The following is a 20,397-nucleotide window of genomic DNA, read 5'->3' as shown; positions in this document are numbered from 1 at the left end:
TTCAACTCCTCTGGAATTTGGGGTCAGAGGTCAAGTATTATCTCTAACCCTGGGGGATGCAAATCAGCTGCCACCTGTTGTAAAAACCTTGTTGCCATGGTTATGCATTGCAACTGAAAGTTAGAATAAAAAGCAGATATCTTTCCAATTGCACTGCATCCAGAACCAGAGGGAGTAACTGTGCAAACATGAAAAACCTCAACCCAAAAACTAAAGCAAGAGATGCTCTAACATACTCCCACCACTAGTGGTGCTGTTCTATTCAGTTTCAGTGCTCACAAATTCATTACCGCTTTGCTTAGAAATGGCCACAGGCGGCGAGAAGCAGCAGCTGAGGGAACAGGAAGTGAACATTCTGTCCAACAACGTGACTGACCGTTTGGTCTTACTGCTTCCTGTTCCTACAGCAGAGCATGGTCAGCCAGATTACTCCCCCTAACGTCCCATCACACACACACACACACACACACACCTGTCACACAGGTTTTGCAAACAGTTTTATTAATTCCTCTGTCAGTTTGTAATATATAAATTACTTTTAAAAACGTGAGAAGCAGATGCACCTAAAAGAAGGACTTGGCATGAAAACACGGGCGGTTCTAGAAAACCTAGACTGTGTTCACCAGGCCGCTCCGGCCAGCCAATGAAAACACTTCCCACAATCCTTTGCCTCCCAGTGTAAATATATCAGTTCTTTTCTGATGTCATGAACTGGGCAGAGCCTTTTGTGTTGTTTAAAAAAGTCTGATGGTTCTGTTCCCTTTGCCGTCCATCCTGGGGCGCTCAGTCCAGCAGATCAGTGCAATGTGTGGGGGTGGGGCTGTGGTGGTGAACTAAGTCTCCCCCTCTGATCCCCCCCATTCTTCCCCCCTCCTCACATTTCATGTGCGAGGTCATCCTGCTCTCCTGCCGACAGGTCGCCGTTGGCGCTGATTGTGGTGCTGTTGTCTTGGTAACCGGGGGGCATGAAGGCCAGGGAGTAAGGGTAGATCTTGTTGCAGGTGGCACGGTAAGACTCGGCTGCTTTCTGCTGAGCCTCGCCCAGCTGGCCGCTCCTCAGAGCCTCCAGCACCTCGGAGCAGATCTGGGGACAAACACACACCGCTTCAGTTACCATGGCGCTCACTGTGGCCCCACTCCCTCCCAGTGGTCAAACGACTCACCTGGATACTTCTTCCAGACAGAGGCTCGGCCAGAGCTGTCGCGATCTCACAGGCCATTTTATCAGAGGACGGCTCCAGGTAGACCATCATCTTAGCAGCTGCAGACACAAGGAGACACGGGCCTGAGAGGTGCTTCTGGTGCAAATGTTGCATAGAACAGAGTCCAGAATGGATTCAGTTAAATCACAGATAAATGCTTCTTATTTAAATCGGCCAAATCAGGTTTATCTTCCCCAGGGAAGACTGAAGCACAGGAACACATGAACAAAAATAGATGGAAAAAAAAAAAAACTCTCTAATTAAAAAAGAATATATAGAGGAGATTTTTACATTCATGTTGACACTGAGGGTGACAGCCTGAATGTAGCTTTCAGTGTTAAACTAATTTGGGTTTACTCAAAGATTTCACAGTCCTACCCACTCTGTCATCATACTTTAGATCTTGGTTTTTTTGCCTCTAAAAAACGACCTGATTGGACGCTGGAAAAGACTATTGTTGTGTTCAGGTTGAGCTAAAAGGAGTTAGCCTGTCAGCGAAGCTATTCAAGCCTAAAATAGCATCTCAATGTTAACCATGTAGCTGCAGCACAGATGCTAACGCTAATGTCAGCTTCTACAGTCACATTTCTACAGAAGTTCCATGAATGATCAGGAGTTCCTGAAACTCTGGAAAGATGAATGGATTGAATAACAATCTGTCTATCTAAACTGATGGTGGACAAACTGAATAACAGATGAAAAAGTATAAATATCCTTCTTGTAGAGCTCTTATTTGTATTTATTCAATAATTTAACTGGCAAAAAACGGGTTTTGAATTGAAAATGTTGCTTATTTTGTCAATATATGGTTTTATTAAAATGCAATAGTGATTACTTAATTACAGCCCCTTCAACAAACTTTTAATTGAGTCCCACCACCAGTAAAATATTTTTTACAATATGCAAAGACAGGCTACATACAAGAAAGCAGAAACTGTTGCTTTCTTGTAAAGCTCTTTAGTAAGTCTGTCTACTGTTCTCAGCACCATACAGCTTGGCCTCTGTATTTTCAAGTTAGCCTTCAGCTTCCCAGGTTTTTACTCATTTTAGCAGTTTTGATGTTGTACAGTCCCAATGTTTTCTTGAGCTCCACGTGTAATCAGTAACTAGAGCAGAGCCAGGAACATGGTGCAGCCTGTAGCTGCTCCCTCTGAGGAGAACCTACCAGCCAGCCGGTGGGGGATGCAGCTGGAGTGTTGGCTCAGGTAGTTCTTGTTGAAGCTCTGAGGGTTGCTGTCTCCAAACAGCCTGGAGATCTCCTGCTTCAGCACGGTCCTCACCGCCTCGGCCAGGTCTGCACTCTCACTCACTGCAGGCAGCAAACACTCAGCTTTAGTCTCCTCTGGAAGGACCGAGAGCTGAACACGGCCAGCGGTCACTTTCTCACCCTTCTTGAAGAAGCGTACTAAACACTGGTGCAACCATGGGTTGGAGGGTTCTATGGCCACCGCTCTCTTCATCGACTGCAACATCAGAAGGTACTTCTCTGGGAGGTAAAGAATGGACAGACAAGTTATGGTGGAGGAAAAAGACCTTTGTTTTCTCTACAAAAACAGGCTGGATCAGTTGCTGAGTTTCCATCTAATTATGGTGCTCATTATTTAGACAAACCTTTAAGTTCAGTGTGTTTCTATCTACTGGTTTAGAGCAAATCAACCAGGCTATGTCAGATGTTGATGACATGTATGGCTGTAATAAACAGGAAGTTGAGGTTGTAAACTAGAATGGACCTCACATGTCAGAAGAAGTCTTTCCCTCTGAACGGGATAGATTTCACAGAGCCAGCAGTGGATGAGAACATTTGCTACATTGGAACTTATTCTGTAAAAGTGTCTCCATCTACACTTTAGTGCATTAACTCTACTTCAGAAAAGCCAAAAACCTTTTTACATTCATGTGAGCGTAAAAATGTTGCAAAATTGAGAAAGTTATTTGAATTCTGCAGTTTCCATCAACCTTTTCTAGTGCAACACTTTAACATGTGGATAAACCAGGTTACAGATGGAGTGGTAATGCACCGTGAAACCAGTGGGCGATCAGAACCACTCTCTGTTCTCAGACATGTTGGCACAAACTTTCACCATGTGATGTCACCTCTGCTTCCAATACAGCTAATAAACAACTGATCACATGAGAATATATCCTGTAGAACAGTGGTCCGCAACCACCGGGCCACCAATTGGTACCGGGCCGTGCAAGAAATAATGAACTACTTCGGGATCTTTTATTTTGAAAATCCTAAACCGGATTTTACCGGTTACGTCTTGCGCGTCAAAATTGAGCCAACTTGCAGCAGAATGAGTAACAAAACAACATCAGAGTACTGCCCCCCCCCCAGCAAAATTGCGAAGGGCTGACCGGTCCGCGCGACTAAAAAGGTTGGGGACCGCTGCTATAGAACCTCTGAGAGATTTCCCTAAAGAGAATCTGGAATCAGTTCAAAACTGTATCAGCAGGTCAGATTTTTACAAATCCTGGGGATTGGTCATCTAAGTTACAGTCAGCAGGTATAGGTCAGTAAAGAGTCAGTCTATCTATTATATAGTTATTACAGAACAGACTTAGAAAGGCTTAAAGGCTGAATTAATCACAGCAGTCAGACATATTTAAACAGAAATTTCTGACTGCCAATCTGAAGTTGCCATGAGGCAGCAGATGTGGCTGACCAATCCCATCCTTCCTCTGAGCTGCCAACCTTTCCTGAAGTAGATCTCAAAGGCCAACAGGTGAGTCTCGATCTTGTTGCGCACCAGGTTCTTCAGAGGGATGAGGAACTTGACTGCCTCCTCTAAGGGGTTCTCCGGCTGGGAACACACAATCAGAACGAGTTTTTATTATTTATTTTTAAACTCCAAAAACGTTCCTTCAAGCTGACAGAACACAAGAACCCCTGAACCCACCTTAGCTAACTTATCTGGTATTAGCTCCTCCTTGGGCCCTCCAATTTCCTCATCATCGTCCTCCTTTTTCTTCTTCTGGTTCTTCAGCTGCTTTTCCTTCTCTGCATTCTTCTTCTCCTCCTCTAACTGAGCCTTCTTCTGCGCTCTTCGTTGTTTGTTCCGCAGCTTCTTCAGCTCCTTGTCTGTTAGGTTTTCTGCATGAAAAGAAAAGTTTTATTTGTTCATGTGTTTTTTCCACACCCACTATGTAGCTCTCTACTAAAGCCAGAGGAGACACGGCGTCAGACCTGCGTCCGCCTGTCTCTCTTTGTTGTCATCGGTCAGTGGCTTGTCATGTAGGTCCAGGTAGATCTGGATGGCGGTGCGAGAGGCTTTGTAGTAGAAGGGATGCTGTCGCAGGACGTCCTCCAGCTTCAGCAGGTCCACGTAGGAGCGCAGCGTCATCTTCCTCATGCAGTAGGTGTGGAAATCAAACTGGTCGTCTGTGATCTCCACAAAATGCTGAGAGACACAAGGAGAGGACAGATTCAGAGTTCCATGAATCCAGCTGATACGCTGAGAAACCTGAACAATGCAGCAGATTAACATGTTAATAGATGTAGAACAAGTAACTGTTCAATCCGGAAAAAGAAGCGATTCTGACTTCAAGAATAACAGGAACAGCAACTGAGCAAAAATGAAACATGATTGGTGGTTTTAGACTTCTTCACAATAATGGACGCCTGCGATGACAGAGTGAATAACCAACGTACCCTCTCGATCTCATGGCACTTCTTCAGGGCCTCACCAAACTTGTTCATGGCCTTGTAGGCCAAAGCGCATTCTGTCTGGAACCACATGCACTGCATCTCATTCAGGTTCTCCACTGCAGATGTCCCCTCCTGGAGACACAAGAGTCACAAACACAGGAGGTGAATGAAGCCTGTTAGAAGAGCATCAGCCCTGAGGCCAGAATAACACTCTGCACCAGAAACAGCTTACAAGTCAACTTTAAGGCCCTGTGAGTCGATTCAATTCAACTCACAATTACTTTATCCCAGAGAAATATTAAATTTTCAAAGAGTCATTTTGATGGTGCCAGCAGGGACAGGAAGATTTCCAGTAGCAGTCTGTCTTGCTACAAATCTGAAGAAGCCTCTGGCTGAAGTGTGTTGCTATATGACAGTCTCATGACAGACTAACAGCTCAATATGCAGGCAGCAGAAACAACTAAACAGCTCTGCTGATGCACCTCATTTGCTTCTGCTGCTCCTTTTAAAAATCTGTCTGTGTGGACAGAACAGAGAGACAGACTGCTGAGGAGTTTTGTGCTGCATGTATATTATTAGTAACAATTATGACCTGCAAGTTTGAGGAAAACCAGTGGAAATGTGTGATTGTTCTCATATGCTAATTAGCCATGTGGTATAGAAAAACTTTACATTTATACATTTTAAACCTTTTAGACAATAAAAATACAAAGTGAATGGGAAAAAAAGAGTTCAAACACGTTTTCATTACTCCAGAGCAGGAGAATAAAGACGATAAAACAACAGAAATATGTATTCAAATTAATTCAACACAGTGGTGTTACTACTGTATTTTAAAGAGTGAATTTTGCTTGATATGTCCACTTTAACATTCACACCCTCTTGGTTTGTGTCTCACACTGCATGTGGCTCTCTGAACCTTCAACCCCCACAGTGCAAAGCCTAAAAGTTGTTTTTTTGCACAGAAAGCTCTTAGCATCATATGAGTTTGAAACAGAAGTGAGCCAGTGGCAAAAACCAAAGTCATACATCCAACTGGAGATACATTTGCATGATGAATGGAACAAAGCTAGCTAGCCAGCCAGGAGGGTATATTAAGGGAACCGCCTTGAGTCACAGAACGCAACAATCATGTTTATGATGACTTAAACTTTTGCCTGAAAGAAAACAAAACCCCCATACACTATATGAGATTAAATAGATCTGGAATGACAACATTTAAAATTAATGTATTTAAGGCCAACCTACATCTTTTTCATGGATTCAAGACATTTTAAGGCCTTAATTTTAGATACATGAACCTAAAGCTTTTTAGGATGCGTGGACACTCTGCAGTCAGGATGTTTTGGTCCCTAAATCCTTTGAGACAGGCTATTCTTCCAGCCTAACCACCTTTAGGAAAACAGTGACCAGTGTAAGTGTACCCTTGTAAACTTGGAGCACATCTCCTCTGCCTCCTTTATGAGGCCGGCCTTCAGCATGTACTTGGCACACTTGGAGTTGATGAATCGGTCGGCAGTGTCCAGCGCCTGGGCCTCGTCCATCCATCGAGCCGCCTCCTTGATGTTGCCTGCATGCTGCAGATCAGGCCGGACAGTTAGAGGAAGTTGTGTCGTCTCGGTGCCGCGTGTCACTCTGAGTGCACCGTCATACCTTGTAGATCTTGGCCTTGACCAGGAAGAGCTCGATCAGTGTGGGTGTGCTGTCGATGGCAGCGTTGATGTACTCCAGTGCCTGGCTGGCCTTGTCGATGAAGTCAAAGTGCTGGGCCAGGAAGTACTGCACCCAGAGGAGGGTGGTCGGAGGCTCCTCCTTCCCATCATCTGCACACACCCGTAACACACACAACTCCTGCATTTAGAGACAGCTAGAATGAAACCAATCAGAGTGATGCATTAGGACATCTAAACACTTACCATCTTCACTAAACATTCGACTGCTTTTTAAACAGCTTTCATAGCCAAGTACTAATTCTTCTATTATCGTAACCTGCATGCCCCAAAAACATAAAAAAAAAAAAAAAACACAATAAGTTAGCTCTACCTAAAATGGAAAAATGAACAAAATACGTTAATACATTCATACTCAGCCAGAAACTTTCCAGCAGAACAGTTCTGCTAACCTTTTCTCTGTCTGTGTACAAGGATTTGAGTGTGGTGAAGACAGGAGGGCAGCCTTTAGTGAAGTTCATCCTCAGGTAGATGTCCAGACATTCCCGGAACTTCTCCCCTGACCGGCACAACAAACAGGAAGGAGACAGGAATGTGATGCTGGAATGGCAATATGGAGTCATCAGCCCAGAATATCACACCCTGTCTGATTCCCAGAGGAGAAGATGACACTGAACATGGAGCCAGGATGTTTGGTTCAACTTAACCACCTGATCCGTCTCCTGCTGTACTCCACCTGAGTACTACTAATGTAATGCTAATGTTGATGTTGCCAACAGGGGGAGCTGCTACAGCCATGCTGATATCAGTACGACCCAAAGGCTGGGCTAAGAGTGCTAATGGATCTAGCAGCAGGCTGCCCTGCGTTTACCTGTGAGGAAGTTAAGAGGCAGCCTTCGAGGAACCAGACCCCTGGGAAACTTCGTCCAGGACTCCTCATAGATCTTCTGGTGCTCTTCTACACTGCCTGAAGACACACACACAGACACTTAATGCTAACATGTTAACGCCGTTTGATCTTTAGAGTTGTTTTTGTTAGTGCTTCTAACACTGCACAGAACGTAGTTTTCATGCGAGAAACACACTAAGAGGATTTATCCTGAATCTATCCTGAATTGTGAGGAAACACCAGACTGTAATATATGGAATACAATACATTGGAATACAATACGGTTTCTATGGTTAGCTTGAGAAAACCTACTAAAGGCCTGTAGTTTTTTTTCACTTCACTTAAATCCTAACTTAGTTATCTGCCAGTGGGTAAGCTATGAAATACTAGTCACATTTAAAAGTAAAATCAATGAAAAGAGATATTATATAAAATGGACAATGAGTAAGTTTGTCTGCTTAAGTAAATATTCCGATGGTACAACATTAAACTATTTACAGCAGTTACCATTCTTGTTTTCCTAAATCCTGCTGTTTGTTTGTTATGTGATGCAGTGTTTTGATTTATTGGTTGTGATTGAAAAGTCACAACCAGAATTCAGATGATAATGATGATTGGCTGGTGATGACACCAAGCTAAACGTGTGTGAATTGTAAATGCATAACACACACATTAATGTTTGTTCACAAAGTTATATCCGCTCACATCAGTCTCAGGTAGGTGGCACAAACAGAATGTCATACGCAGAAGGTTGCTTTTATGACATGCTAACATCCAGGCTAACTAGTTCTCTGCCTCTGCTAGCCAGCAGCGGCTATGGTAACGTAAACAATGTTGGCATGGTGATGCCGACTGACCCAGTGGAAATATGGGTGTTAGAGCAGCTAGAGGGATGTGAGATATGATGTGAACAGAATCCCAAGACAGAGATTTAGGATTCAAAATAAAAGATCTGTAAAGAGTAGAGAAGTCTGAAGTAATTGGCTCATGATTGGACTAGGACCGTTTTCAGCTTGATTGCAGACATGACCTGGTGGGCCTGTATGTGATCCTCTCTAACTGCAGAGCAAAAGAGGACAGTGGCTGACTTTCAGACCTTGGTGGAGGAAGATAAGATCAGTTTTACATGTAAGTATCGGCCAATCACCAGAATGAAGGAAATCACAGCCGATTCATTGGTGCCCCTCAGTATACAATTATCCATGCAGAGAGACTTTTCATTCTAATGGGAATGAATTCTTGCTATATGCTGTGTGCACCTGGTTTTAAGGCATTCTCCAGGCCCTTGTAGTAGGCCCAGTTCTCTGGGTTCCTCTCCAGAAGTCTTGTGTAGATCTCTGAAGCTTCCTCTGGCCTCTCCAGCTTCAACAGCAGCTCTCCTACAAACACACACATGTTCACGCTGCACAGCTGTGCATTAAGAGACTCAGCAGCCTTCAGATGGGCTCCACTGCAGCCTGTAGTGGCAGCGTGCTCACCTCTGGTCTCCTCCACAGCCAGCTTGTCACACATCTGCTTCTCATAGCTGTTCAGGTGCTCCAGTGCCTCTTTGTGCAGGCCAGCCTCCCTCAGGATCTGGTTCTGATACAGCAGCAGCTCACTGTACTCATAGTCCACCTTGTCTGGAGACGTCTGGACACCAAAACACACACACACACACGCCCACACACACAGGGGAACCATTTCAGCCTGTATTGAACCTCCTGATCGCTGGTTATGATAGTGATAACACTGACTGGGATCATTGCCACAGCAGCTTTCTGACAACATGTCTGCCTGGTAACTGCAGCCGCACAACAAATGTGGTTCCAGCCACCAAACTGAAGCAGCAGGTAAAGATACAGGACAGCTTTGAGCAGCAATGATTCAACCTGCCAATCCATCAGAACACCCCAGAGACGATTTGGAGTTGAGCCTGATGCTTCTAGCCCCACATCAGTGTCTGACCTTACAAATAGGGTTCCAGATGAACTAGACCCAGAAACACTGGTAAACCACGTGGAAATATATAAGTCCAAGTAAAGTGACTGTGCAGTCAACCTTTCAGAACTAAACTTTAGGGATGAAACAATTATTGAAATAATAGTAAACTAATTTAGTAATCAAATAATCGTTAACTGGAGCACACAGACTAAAGAAAGGCTGTTTGCAGAAAGAACAATATGTGAATCCAAAATCTACGACAAATATATATGTTTCATTTAATAAAACATTCTTTGTCTGTAAATATGTTCTACTCAGAACTCCCCAAGTGGCAGTTTTAACTTCACCTGTTTCAGATTTTGGAGAAAAATCTTCAATTAATCACCTTATGTTATCCAATTATTAATCAATGAATGCATAATCAACAGATCAGCTGTTGTATTGATGTTCAGTCCAGTGGAACATCTAACCCTAACATCAATACAGTCCTTTCTGCTGCATATGATCCAGTGTTCATTAAAGGAATCATGTTATTAACTTTTGGGCAATAAAATGTTTGTTTTCTTAAATTAAAAACAGGAATTATATATTTGATGTTGTACAAAATAGGTATAAGTGGTTTAATAAAAAGAACTGCACAATGTGACAATATTTTAAATCGGATTAATCATCAGAACAATGGACAGAATACTCAATGAGTAAAATAATACTAAACTTGGCCCAGTAACGTAACCAGTCCTCTCCTCCATAACACAAGTATGGAGGAAAGGAGTCATCTCTCCTCCATACAGGAGCTAACAGCAGCTCAAAGTAAATCCTCCATCTGCTCTGCAGTCATCATGATTTTTACTTCAGCTCATTCAGCCCTAGCGTACCTGCTGGGTTTTCCGGAACTCCTCCACGATCTTAGCCGCCATCTCAAAGTCTTCCAAGAGGTGATAAGCGACAGCATAGCCAATCCATGAGGCCCGCTGGCCAGGACGCAGCTGCAGCAGCTGGTAGCGGGTCTCCTACAGACAGACGCAGGGGGTCACCACATCATGCTCCTGCTGGGCTGACCAACCAGGCCACCCTCACTGCTGGGTCCTGGATTTCTGTTTGTAGTCTCTCCATACTACCATCCTGGAGCTGATTGTTTGACCTGAACTGTCTGACTGGAGAGCTCTGTCATTGGCTGACTTTAAATATTTAACAATCAGTTTGAAGTAGATTAGACACTGTCCACCGCTGAGCTTCTCTAATGAACCCATCAGCTCCTTGTACCTGCAGGTATGAGACTCTGAGCAGTGTGTGTGTGTGTGTGTGTGCGTGTCTCTCACCCTGTAGCCCTCCAGGTCCCTCATCTGGATCTGCAGCAGGGACAGGTCTCTGAGGATCTGCAGGTTGTCCTTGTCCCACTTCAGAGCATTGCGGTAACACTTGATGGCCTCGTCATATTTCTTATCAGAGCGCTGCAGCAGGCCGTAGACATGCCAGCCTGGAAGGAGTCTGAGTTCAGGAACAGCACCGATCAGAACTGAGCCCTGGTGAGGGTTAGTCAGTCAGAGGAGAGCAGGCGCCCTGGGGGGCAGCAGGGTGAAGGATACAGACATGGCTCTTCAGGTCGTTGCGTAGGCCTCGTCTCACCAGCTCGTAGGCGTCCTCCTTCTTGCCCAGGCAGTTAAGGGTTAACCCCTTCATGGCCAGCGTCTCTGCAGCCCAGAGTCAACCAGGGCAGCGTTCATATCACAGGGTTAGAGAGAAACGGCCCAAACACTCTTATTGAAGCACGATTCAATCTGTTAATTACAGTTTAATTAACAAGCAGACTACATCTGATATTACCATGACAACAGCTAGATGAATTGGTCCATAGGCCCTCAGTAACACTACACATGGTGAAGTAAGATTTGATTTGGTGGAGTCCAGCCATGCTTTCATAGCCAAGTACTAATTCACGTATTCATGTGTTTGTGGTATGCCTGTAAAACGACATCATGAAGCAACAGCGACAGAAGACACAGCTGAACTTTAAACTGAACTCTGAATATCTGAACAGACTCAAATGAATTGACTGCTCTGGTGGTCTGTTACCATGACGGCAGCAGTTCACAGGTCTGCTGCAGTCAGTGGTCCAAACATCCATTAGCCTCTATGTAAATAAAAAGAAGGGAAGTCATGAAATAAGCTAGTCTGCATAATAAGCTTCTTGCCCAATTCCGTTAGCTTCTCATCTCCCTTCAGTAATCTGTCTGGGATTTCTTCCATTTACTTATATTCCTACGGTAGAGTTCTTACGGGCCAATCAATGAACAGAAGGAGAAGTGAGCGATGTTGTTGATTTTCTGGCAGCAGAGGAAGTGAAGGAAGCCGTTCAGTCTATGTTGGTCAAGCTTCCAAATATCAGATTAACGTTGAGAGCTGACAAGTTCAGATCAACTCTTCTCTCTTCAGTGAAAAATGGTTGTTTACAACACGGGGAATTTCCAGTAAGCTTCAGAGTGTCAAACTGGCACATTACATACGTCACAGCCAAATGTTAGCAACTGGGAAAAATTTAAATCTTCAACACAGTTCACATCTCCAAGAAGCAAACCCTGCGCAACAGTCAAGGGCCCCGACCCTCTAAACGAAGCAAAGTGTAGAACAAGGTTTTAACCAGGCTAGAAATAAGCTGATTTTACCTTATTTAAGTTTAATATTTATCTTAGTAGGGGTGCACTGATTACAGTTTTCTAGCTGATTTTGTTTTTTTATAACCAACACTGTCAAGTGTTAAGACGTCACAACACACTTTCAATGTGTATAGTGACAAAGGTGCTGTTGGGTAAATTGTATTATTAGTATTATCAAATATTTGTTGTATTATGTAGCCTTGTAGTTACATTTAGATAATGTTTCTGTGTGTTCATTAATTCTGATTTCTTCCTAATCCCTCCTTGGAAGAGGGAGGTGACAGATATTTATAGCAGGCCTCCCTGAGAGATGGAGGTGTTAGTTGTTCCAAGCTGAGTTTTACAACCCTAGAGGAAACTCTGCTTTGTTCTTTGTGATACAAAGCCGTTGCTTTGAAGCTATACAACGTGTCCCATTCTACGCCGTGCTTGGAGGCTTTGAAGCTATACAACGTGTCCCATTCGACGCCGTGCTTGGAGCAAGAAGGATTTAGATTGTAGATACCATGTGTTTAGTTTAGTGATTGTCTTGTAGCACTGCAACTAAAATGCTTTGACCCCACCCCCTAGAGTTGCAGCGCCCCGTGTGGCAGGGTTCCTAAAATCAATAAAACAGAGGAGCGGGAGATGTGTTTTCAGAGCGGTTGGAGATTTGTAACTGAAAGCACATCTCTGTCCGTTCTCCTCGCGAGAAACAAAGAATCTAACTCTCTTGTCTTTCCTGTGTTTGTTAAAATTGTCTCTAATAGGTATTTAGACCTGACAGGTGCTAAGTTAACAGTGGGTGATTATTGTTAGCATGACCTGATGGGCAGGTCTGTGTCAGCCTCTAACAGCAGAGCTGCTGATTTTCAGACCTTTGGAGGCAGATGAGATCGGCCATCAATCTTATCCTACTACTGTAGCTGTCATGTCAGGCATGAACACACAGCAGGTTACCTTCTGGAGAGACGCTGTATGTGCGGATAACACCCTGACTTCAAGCTATTCCACACATTATTTTAGCTTTCTGTTCCCTTAACGTGTCCCTCATTCTGTAGCTGGATGTGATCAGAGTAGGAAGTGTTTTACACTGATAGCAAATCACAGCAAGAACATCTGTCCCTTCAGCCTGGGTCGTTCAGAAAGAAGACTCAGGCTGGATCTTCTTTCTGAAAGACAACATTTCTATCAACAGTGCCACTGTACAACCGAGTCTCATAGTTATTAAAAAACCACAGACAGACAGACAGACACAAAGGCGTAAACTATCAAAGGCTTTTAAAAAGAAGCTGGATTCTCCAGGATCCGTCTGTGGTTTATTTTGGCTGCCGGAGAGAAAGAAACTTTCAGTAGATAACAGGAAGGCTGACGGAAGAACAACAAAGTTTGTTTTGTCTTTTAGTGTGCCACACCTGTCATGGAACATGACTTTGCAACTGTTAAAAACTTCTAGACAATCTCAGAGTTAAAGGGAAAAGAAAGAAGAGGGTGTCTCTTACCTCCATGCTCTGCAAATTTGGGGTTGCTCAGGATCTGTTTGCAGAACTTCAGCCCGTTTCTGTACTGTTTGTGTTCGTAACACCTCTGGAAGGAGAGAGAGAGAGAAAAGAATCGCACCATGCCGCCATGAGCTAAACCGTTCCAGGAGTTTTCCTCCAGCTGTTGCTGACAGGGGAACAGTCCTCATCCTGATGGGACAGAGATGTCAGCACATCTGGAGCAACGGTCCAGCTCTGCTGTCGAGTTTTAATTAAACTCTAAACTGTTTCTTACTATTGGTTAGGGGAAGTGTATCAAATTGGAGTTTAACTTAACTGACTTCACTTCTCTGTGACAACAGTGCTAAACAGAACCACAACACCCCGCTGCTCTTCAGCGTCACTCACGAGTCAACAAGCCAACTTTAGGCGGACAAACTGCCGCAGCTTTCCTCTTCAACTTGGGCATGGCTGTCATGTGTCAACTATTCATTGATACACTTCGGCTCTATTGACAGGTCAAAAGACATCTGCAGCATCCCACAATAACCATCCAGCGGTGCTGTTTCTCTGCTGCTCTATCACAGCTGATAGTTAACAACACAGACTTCATAATTGCTGGGCTCCTGATGAGTTAGCAACCTGCTTTATATGTGCTACAACGGGCCACTGCTTAGCACTGCAATAAGCTAACGCCAAGTGCTTACCAAAATCCTTTTGAAGAGAGCATTCTCCTTCTGCGGCAGAGTCACTGAGGGCATGGCGGTGGTTTCCTACTCCACTGTTGGTTTGCACATGAACGAAACGCCTTTAGAAACAGAGATACTGGACTTTATCTGGACCTTCAGGCTCCTCTTTTTCACGTGTTTAAACCGAGGCCCCCCTTCCGAGCAAAATGGCTGCTACACTTCTCCTCCGGGTCATGTTGAATTCCTGAGTTCATTCCTTACAAGCTAGCCGGTGGGAGGCCTGAATGTAAGAAATGATGAGCGGCGAAACTAAGAGTTTCTACATTATATGTTCGGCAAATAAATAAATAAATAATAAAATAATAATAATAAAATAAATTATATAAATATATTAGCAACAGATTATACATATATATTTATAAAGTCTGGAATTTATCTGCAGAATTATCGGAATTATTTATTACATTTAAAACAGCCGTTTCTTTTTGGCATCGACACAATCCCATTTTGTTCACATCAACAGTATGGTTTGTGCGGTCGTCGTTGTTAGCAGAGTGTGCTTCGTATTAGTCTGTCTGTGTTGATAGTGTGACTGAAATTCAGTGCAAGTTCCACCTGCCCGGCGCGCCTCTCTTCACGCCGACTGTTAAATAGTGCGCACCCACTGTCAAACAAGACCGGCTAGCATTCAATAGTAGCAACGGTCCGTGGACGCACAGGAATGACTTCAAAAGTCTGAGCCTTAACAAATTCTGCAGGGCATAAATATATGGGGGAATTTTTCTGCCATAATCCAAGAGCACACATGTTCATTGCTCCGAGCAGAGACTTAGTGTGAGCGCGAGGAGACGTTTTGAGTACAATCATTACAAGTTTTGAGAAGAAAGACATGAAGCCCTGCTCTCAGACTGAACATGTGTGATTATGGCAGAAACATTCCCCCATACGTCTTGAGGTGGCGCTGTTTCGCCTGTACGTTGTACTTAAAAACAGGAATGTGCTTTGGTTGAGTTTGTAATGATAGTCTATTCAAATAAGAGTAGCACTACTTGAACATATTTTTTCTCAAGTAAAAGTAAAAAGTAGCCATCCAAGAAATTACTCAGGTAAGAGTTAAAAAAGTCAGTTTCTTTCAATTAAAAACTGATGTAATTCTTACAAAACCTGCAGGTGTGTGTGTGTGTGTGTGTGTGTGTGCGCGCGCGCGTGTGTGTGTGTGTGTGTGTGGAGGGGGGGGAGTGTGTGTGTGTGTGTGTGTGTGTGTGTCTATCTGTCTGGTGAATTTTGGTTAAAACATGTCTGTCCTTCATTCAGTGAAGTTACTCACAGTGGGTAGAGAATCCAGAAATGTTACTCAAGTAAAAGTAAAAAGTTCAGCGTAGTAAAATACTCCTGAAAGTACTGGGGTTTTTTTTCAAATTAGTTACAAGTTGAGTTCATGTAACTAGTTGCGACCCAACTCTGATGTCAAACACCAACATGAGATGTTTCGATGCAGAGTGACTGGTTTTAAATATGGAGCAGAGAGAAAGGCCTGAATTAAATAACGGTTTACTTGAGGATACATCACTGGTGATAACAACCATCACAAGAAGTGATGAACTGTTTTGATGCTTCGCAATAGCGCCTCGTAAAGTCAAAATAGCTGTATTACACTTTCACGATTACATTCCTGCTTTTATTTGATTTTTTTAACTGTAGCGTGCCGCTCCGAGCAAGGATGAAGCTTTACTGATGGTTTTATGACATTTAATTCCTTCAAAGAGCGCATTCCATACGTCGTAGCATTATAATCCACTTTACAATGTTTCAATTTACATTACTTTACGACTATGACAAATAATCATGCTGACAGACAAGATATATTAAAAGTAAATACTTTTTTACAATCGACGCACCTTTTGACCCTTCGGAGAGGCTGTCAGTATGAAATAATGTTTCTTGCTCCGTGAAAAACAAAGTGCCGTACTGTAATAACTGTTGTAATAACTGTTGTAATAACTGTTGTATTAACTGCTGTAACTTACTAACAGCTAAATTTGGGAGAAAACAAACTATCTGTTATACAACAGCACTAGACAGAAAGGGCTAAATCCAAAATTAAACGTATACAGCTCAAAGCAGAAGTCAAAAATTACTGGCAAAATAAAACACTTTCAAATTTTCTGTAATAAAAGCACTTCTAGTTATTTACAAAGTCGTCTTTCGTTTCTCGATTCCACAGATTTTGCGTTATTAATATTAAATATGAAAAGAAAGACAAATGAACCTTTCTCTTACTTTGCATTTTGTCTTCAACAAATAAATATTTGTGGCAATGTCATATTTTGTGTTTTGAAACCATCAAAAGCTCCAATTGCCAAATTATATTATAAATTATGCACAGTCCTAGGAGGGTAAAACAATAGTCGCCACTTTGCATTGTTTCTTATATGTTCAAGTGTTTACTGTTCCTTGTTTTTCTCAAATAACCTGAAAGAAAGTTACTTTAAAAAAACAAAAGCAAGATCGGTAAAATATTTGACGCCGCAGTAAATATTTTATTTTCCTGCTTTTTTTTTTTTGAATGTCAGCAATATCAAACAAGATATTTCAAATGTTCATTAAACCTAGCTAAAACTAGCTTGTTCGAGTTTTCGGCGCTCTATCAGTCAGGCCTTCCAGGCTTTCAAATCCATCGCAGTCGACAGCCAGTCTCAGGCAGGCGGCGTTAAACCAGCACCGGGGCAGCAGTCAGGGCTAAAATGACGTTCAGCCGCTTGTTATCCCGAGCTGTTCTCATTAACAGGGGTGAGTTAGTCACAGCGTGGTATTTAAGAATGACTGAAGTTTAATTTGGTTATTCTTAATTAAAACACCGAGGTTGTTTTCCAGCCTGACCTTAGCTTAGCATTAGCGCGTCGTTTTCTCACGGATGACTTCTTTTCTCACTGCAAAGATTAGAATTTAGTGGTAACCATGATGCATTTATTGCAGCTAGTTTAACCACTAGATCATGGAAATCCCGGGTTCATTGTTTCAATCCTATCACAGCTGCCCTTTCATTCCGTTTGCTGTCATGTCTGCTGGTTTAGACTCAGATTTACTAACTTACAGAATCTACTGATCAGGATGTAGTATTGTGTTATTAATGAATTGGGTTATGGTTCATTAACTGGACTTTGAATTCTGATTGTATTTTCTGAACTGATTTAGAGATGGGACGTACATCCACATTTGATTGCACCTATATAAACACACACAATTTAAGTTTAAATCTTATTAAAATAAATTAACTGGCAACAACAGATCATTTTATTACACTATGCACTGATCTCCTTTACATTGTTCAGAAGTGATTTGGTTCTACTCTGATTTATCATTTGCCCAGTCTATTTTTACTAACATTTTAAATGCTGTATTTTTAATGGGGGTCAAAACTAAGGTCATACCAACCCCCCATTCAGGTTGCTTCTATGTTTACACTTATTTTGAAGACATTTTGCTTTCCTTGTCCCCAAAACTTTTTTCTTGTGCTATATTTCTGTTTCATGGTAGTGTTTATTGTTCATTAAACGCAGTGTGTGTGTGTGTGTGTGTGTGTGTGTGTGTGTGTGTGTGTGTGTATTTCAGCCGGATCCAGATCAGCCTTCACTAGCTCCAAGACGGACACAGCCAGCCCCAACTGGCTGCAAGTGGGTCTTGCGTTTGGAACAGCGGCTTTTATCTGGGGCCTGGTGAGGACCAATGTTTGTGCACTAGGAGACATAAGTTAGTATGGCAGCTACATGATGGTGACCGTAGATGAGAATGAGACAGGTCATAAAGTGATGTACACGTAGTAAAACGTAGGGGTGCACCTATAAATCAGCTCTGATTTCTTTAAATTTAGGAGACACGTGATTGGCCGATACTTAGATGTGAAACTGATCTCATCTCTCTCTGCCATCAGAGAATTTCAGACCTTTGCTGCAGAAATTCTTTTGGAACCTTGGTCAGATCTGTGCCTTGCCACAGTTCTGTCTCTGAGCTCCTGGGGCATTTCCTCCCACCTCATGATTCTCATTTGCTTTGAGCTCTTATGTAGACAGTTGTGTGCCTTTCCTAATCAAGTTCAATCAGTTTAATTAAACACAGCTGGACTCCAATGAAGGAGTAGAACCATCTCAAGGAGGATGAGAGGAAATGGACAGCATGTGAGTTAAATATGAGTGTCACAGCAAAGTTTTTTAATACTTATGACCATATAACATTTAAGTTTTTCTTTTTTAAATAATTTGCAAACATTGTTGCTATATTTGGAGACTTTTCAGATAAAAAAAAATCTTTATCTGCAAAATGTATAATCGTCGGGTCAGGCTGTCTAAAGAGCGGTGATTGGTCAGAAGACTGCAATAGGTGCACCCCCAGTGGACTTCATCACAAATCTTACAACTTCCTGGATGTTAATGTGTTTTTAAAAATAGTTACTTCCAGCATACTGGTACTGCAAAAAAAGATAAAAGTTACATGTAGGGAGGAATCTCTGAAGATGATTTAACCTGTTAAGTGTTTGTTTCTCAGTGAATGACTTTGTGTCTTTCACCCACAGCTCTTCAAACAGCACAGCACAGATGTTCACGAGTATGAAGTGAAAAAAGGCCTTCAGTGATCTGTACAGAAGGCAGGTGAGCATGGTGTGAATGCTGCCGTTTATGACTTTGTATCAGTGTGAGGAATCCTGATGTGTTTCTCTTCTCTTACAGGAAGCGTTTGGATCCTCTCTGTTGGACACATCTGCTTCTGTTCCATGTAACCCCCCCAACCTAAACTCTGTAAAATACAATGAAATAAGATAAATAAATGTCATGTGTGAACTGTGGAGTCCTGATTACTTTGCGTATGTAATTAAGAAAGCTTTGACTGACACTAGGACATTATGCCTGTTTTCACTGTTGTACAGTATTTCTATTCATCAACTTTACACTCTTATTACTGTCCCGTGTTAAAGGATGCATTCATGTTCGTGATGATGCATGCTGGGAGCTTTTATCTGAACGAAGACTTTATCTGACATCATTAATTCATCTCACAGTTACTTGAAATGAGAGTGGAGAGCAAAGGTGGATCAACAAAGTATTGACTCAGTGGGGATGAATTCAAATACACTTCACACTTTTCAGATTTTGAAAAACACTGAAAACCATGTGTCACTTGTATTTACAGTTGTGTGACTTTGAGTTGGTTGTCACACAAAATTGATCTAAAATGTGGTTTGTGATTCTTATGGTGACAAAACATGAACACCCTGCAAATGTTTGATTTTCCTTGACAGTGATTGTTAACATTTCATTTATGAAACTGTCATCCAAAATGAAAACAAAATTCAAGTGTTCGCTTTGACTTCATCTACTTCAACAAAGTATGACAAATAAATGATCTCCACATGCTGCGTCCTAAAACAGGTGTGGAGGCATCGAGGCTCTATGACTTATAGGGGGTGATTAGTGCCAGTGTGAGGTAACAGCTTCAGATTCAACAGACAGTAGGGAGGCAGAACATAAAGCAGATTGTAGATCTACTCAGTCTTGTTTTGAAGAATTATAGTGTGGAGAGATTTGATGTCATCAACATTCAGAGAATGTGTTTCTGTAGAGCATGAAAATTACAAGGATGGTTAAATTCCTTTTCAGAAGTATATTTCTTCTTTATTTCCAGTTTCATTTCTTTTTCTCCTGCCCTTACTCGGGGCCACAACAGTGAGGGCCACACTATCAATGGAGACGGACATTAACCGGCTGGAGTGAGACCTGACAATGGAGAAAGCTTATATTGTCCAGTGATGGACTGGGTCACGCTTCAGCCAGTGACCGCTGTAAAAGGTCATCACCACCCCAGGCAACCATAATGGTCTTAGTGGGAATTCCTCTATCTACTTGTATTAGCTTTTTTTATTTATAAAAGCACCCTTCTGGGCCCCCAATTGAATACAGTGCTCCAGGTTCGGAAGCACCCCTCATATATCTCCACTGTCCTCTGTCATTACTCGCCCGTCATACATTCCTGCTGCAGTTTCTCAACAGTCCTCTATCCACTTGACTCTACAGCGCGAAGAGGGTTGAGGTCAGGTGAAGCGTATTGTGTGATTGAGTTGCGAACGCTCGGTTGGGGATCGCTTGATCGTGACAGGCAGGCTAGCTGCGGCGGAGGCCGGCTGCTGTCTGCAGGAAGAGAAGAGTCACACCGAACTTGGAGTGTGGAAAAGGCGGTAATTGGCATAAACTGGTGTGTGAATGGTTCGGA

At 42.7% G+C, this 20,397-nt stretch overlaps 2 protein-coding genes across 3 annotated transcripts; one reads left to right on the top strand and one right to left on the bottom strand.

The window, feature by feature from the left end:
- Window positions 1-479: 479 nt before the first annotated feature.
- On the bottom strand, window positions 480-14,208 carry LOC114153157 (N-alpha-acetyltransferase 15, NatA auxiliary subunit-like). The gene is made up of 20 exons (XM_028031512.1): window positions 14,155-14,208; window positions 13,469-13,553; window positions 10,920-11,024; window positions 10,653-10,810; window positions 10,209-10,343; window positions 8,889-9,042; window positions 8,670-8,789; window positions 7,393-7,488; window positions 6,974-7,080; window positions 6,768-6,840; window positions 6,505-6,674; window positions 6,276-6,428; window positions 4,855-4,983; window positions 4,390-4,603; window positions 4,103-4,296; window positions 3,898-4,006; window positions 2,590-2,688; window positions 2,368-2,511; window positions 1,164-1,261; window positions 480-1,084 (listed from the first exon to the last, which is right to left on the bottom strand). Exons 1-20 carry the CDS (start codon window positions 14,206-14,208, stop codon window positions 875-877), a joined length of 2,607 nt encoding a protein of 868 aa, XP_027887313.1. The 3' UTR covers window positions 480-874.
- Window positions 14,209-16,769: 2,561 nt separating this feature from the next.
- ndufc1 (NADH:ubiquinone oxidoreductase subunit C1) lies at window positions 16,770-18,976 on the top strand. 2 transcript variants are annotated; one of them, XM_028030489.1, is made up of 4 exons: window positions 16,770-16,926; window positions 17,749-17,852; window positions 18,707-18,778; window positions 18,861-18,976. In XM_028030489.1, the coding sequence occupies exons 1-3, from the start codon at window positions 16,881-16,883 to the stop codon at window positions 18,764-18,766; spliced, it is 210 nt and encodes a 69-aa protein (XP_027886290.1). In that variant the 5' UTR covers window positions 16,770-16,880; the 3' UTR covers window positions 18,767-18,778; window positions 18,861-18,976. The 2 variants fall into 2 exon arrangements, with proteins under 2 accessions (XP_027886290.1, XP_027886289.1); XM_028030488.1 differs by having other exon boundaries at window positions 18,707-18,782.
- The last annotated feature ends 1,421 nt before the right edge of the window (window positions 18,977-20,397 follow it).

Source organism: Xiphophorus couchianus, chromosome 11, assembly GCF_001444195.1.
Source record: "Xiphophorus couchianus chromosome 11, X_couchianus-1.0, whole genome shotgun sequence".
Taxonomy (NCBI): Eukaryota; Metazoa; Chordata; class Actinopteri; order Cyprinodontiformes; family Poeciliidae; genus Xiphophorus; species Xiphophorus couchianus.
The sequence above is the reverse complement of the archived record's forward strand: the minus strand, read 5'-3'. Positions and strand labels throughout refer to the sequence as shown.

Bases quoted from the DNA above. Each gene is read 5' to 3' on its own strand.
- ndufc1 (XM_028030489.1), top strand. From the start codon at position 16,881: ATGACGTTCAGCCGCTTGTTATCCCGAGCTGTTCTCATTAACAGGG. The intron at 16,927-17,748 runs GTGAGTTAGTCA...TGTGTATTTCAG, and splicing joins AGCTGTTCTCATTAACAGGG to CCGGATCCAGATCAGCCTTC. The intron at 17,853-18,706 runs GTGAGGACCAAT...TTTCACCCACAG, and splicing joins CGGCTTTTATCTGGGGCCTG to CTCTTCAAACAGCACAGCAC.
- LOC114153157 (XM_028031512.1), bottom strand. From the start codon at position 14,208: ATGCCCTCAGTGACTCTGCCGCAGAAGGAGAATGCTCTCTTCAAAAGG. The intron at 6,841-6,973 runs GTTAGCAGAACT...TGGGGCATGCAG, and splicing joins TGTACACAGACAGAGAAAAG to GTTACGATAATAGAAGAATT. The intron at 4,604-4,854 runs GTACGTTGGTTA...TGTGTCTCTCAG, and splicing joins AGTGCCATGAGATCGAGAGG to CATTTTGTGGAGATCACAGA.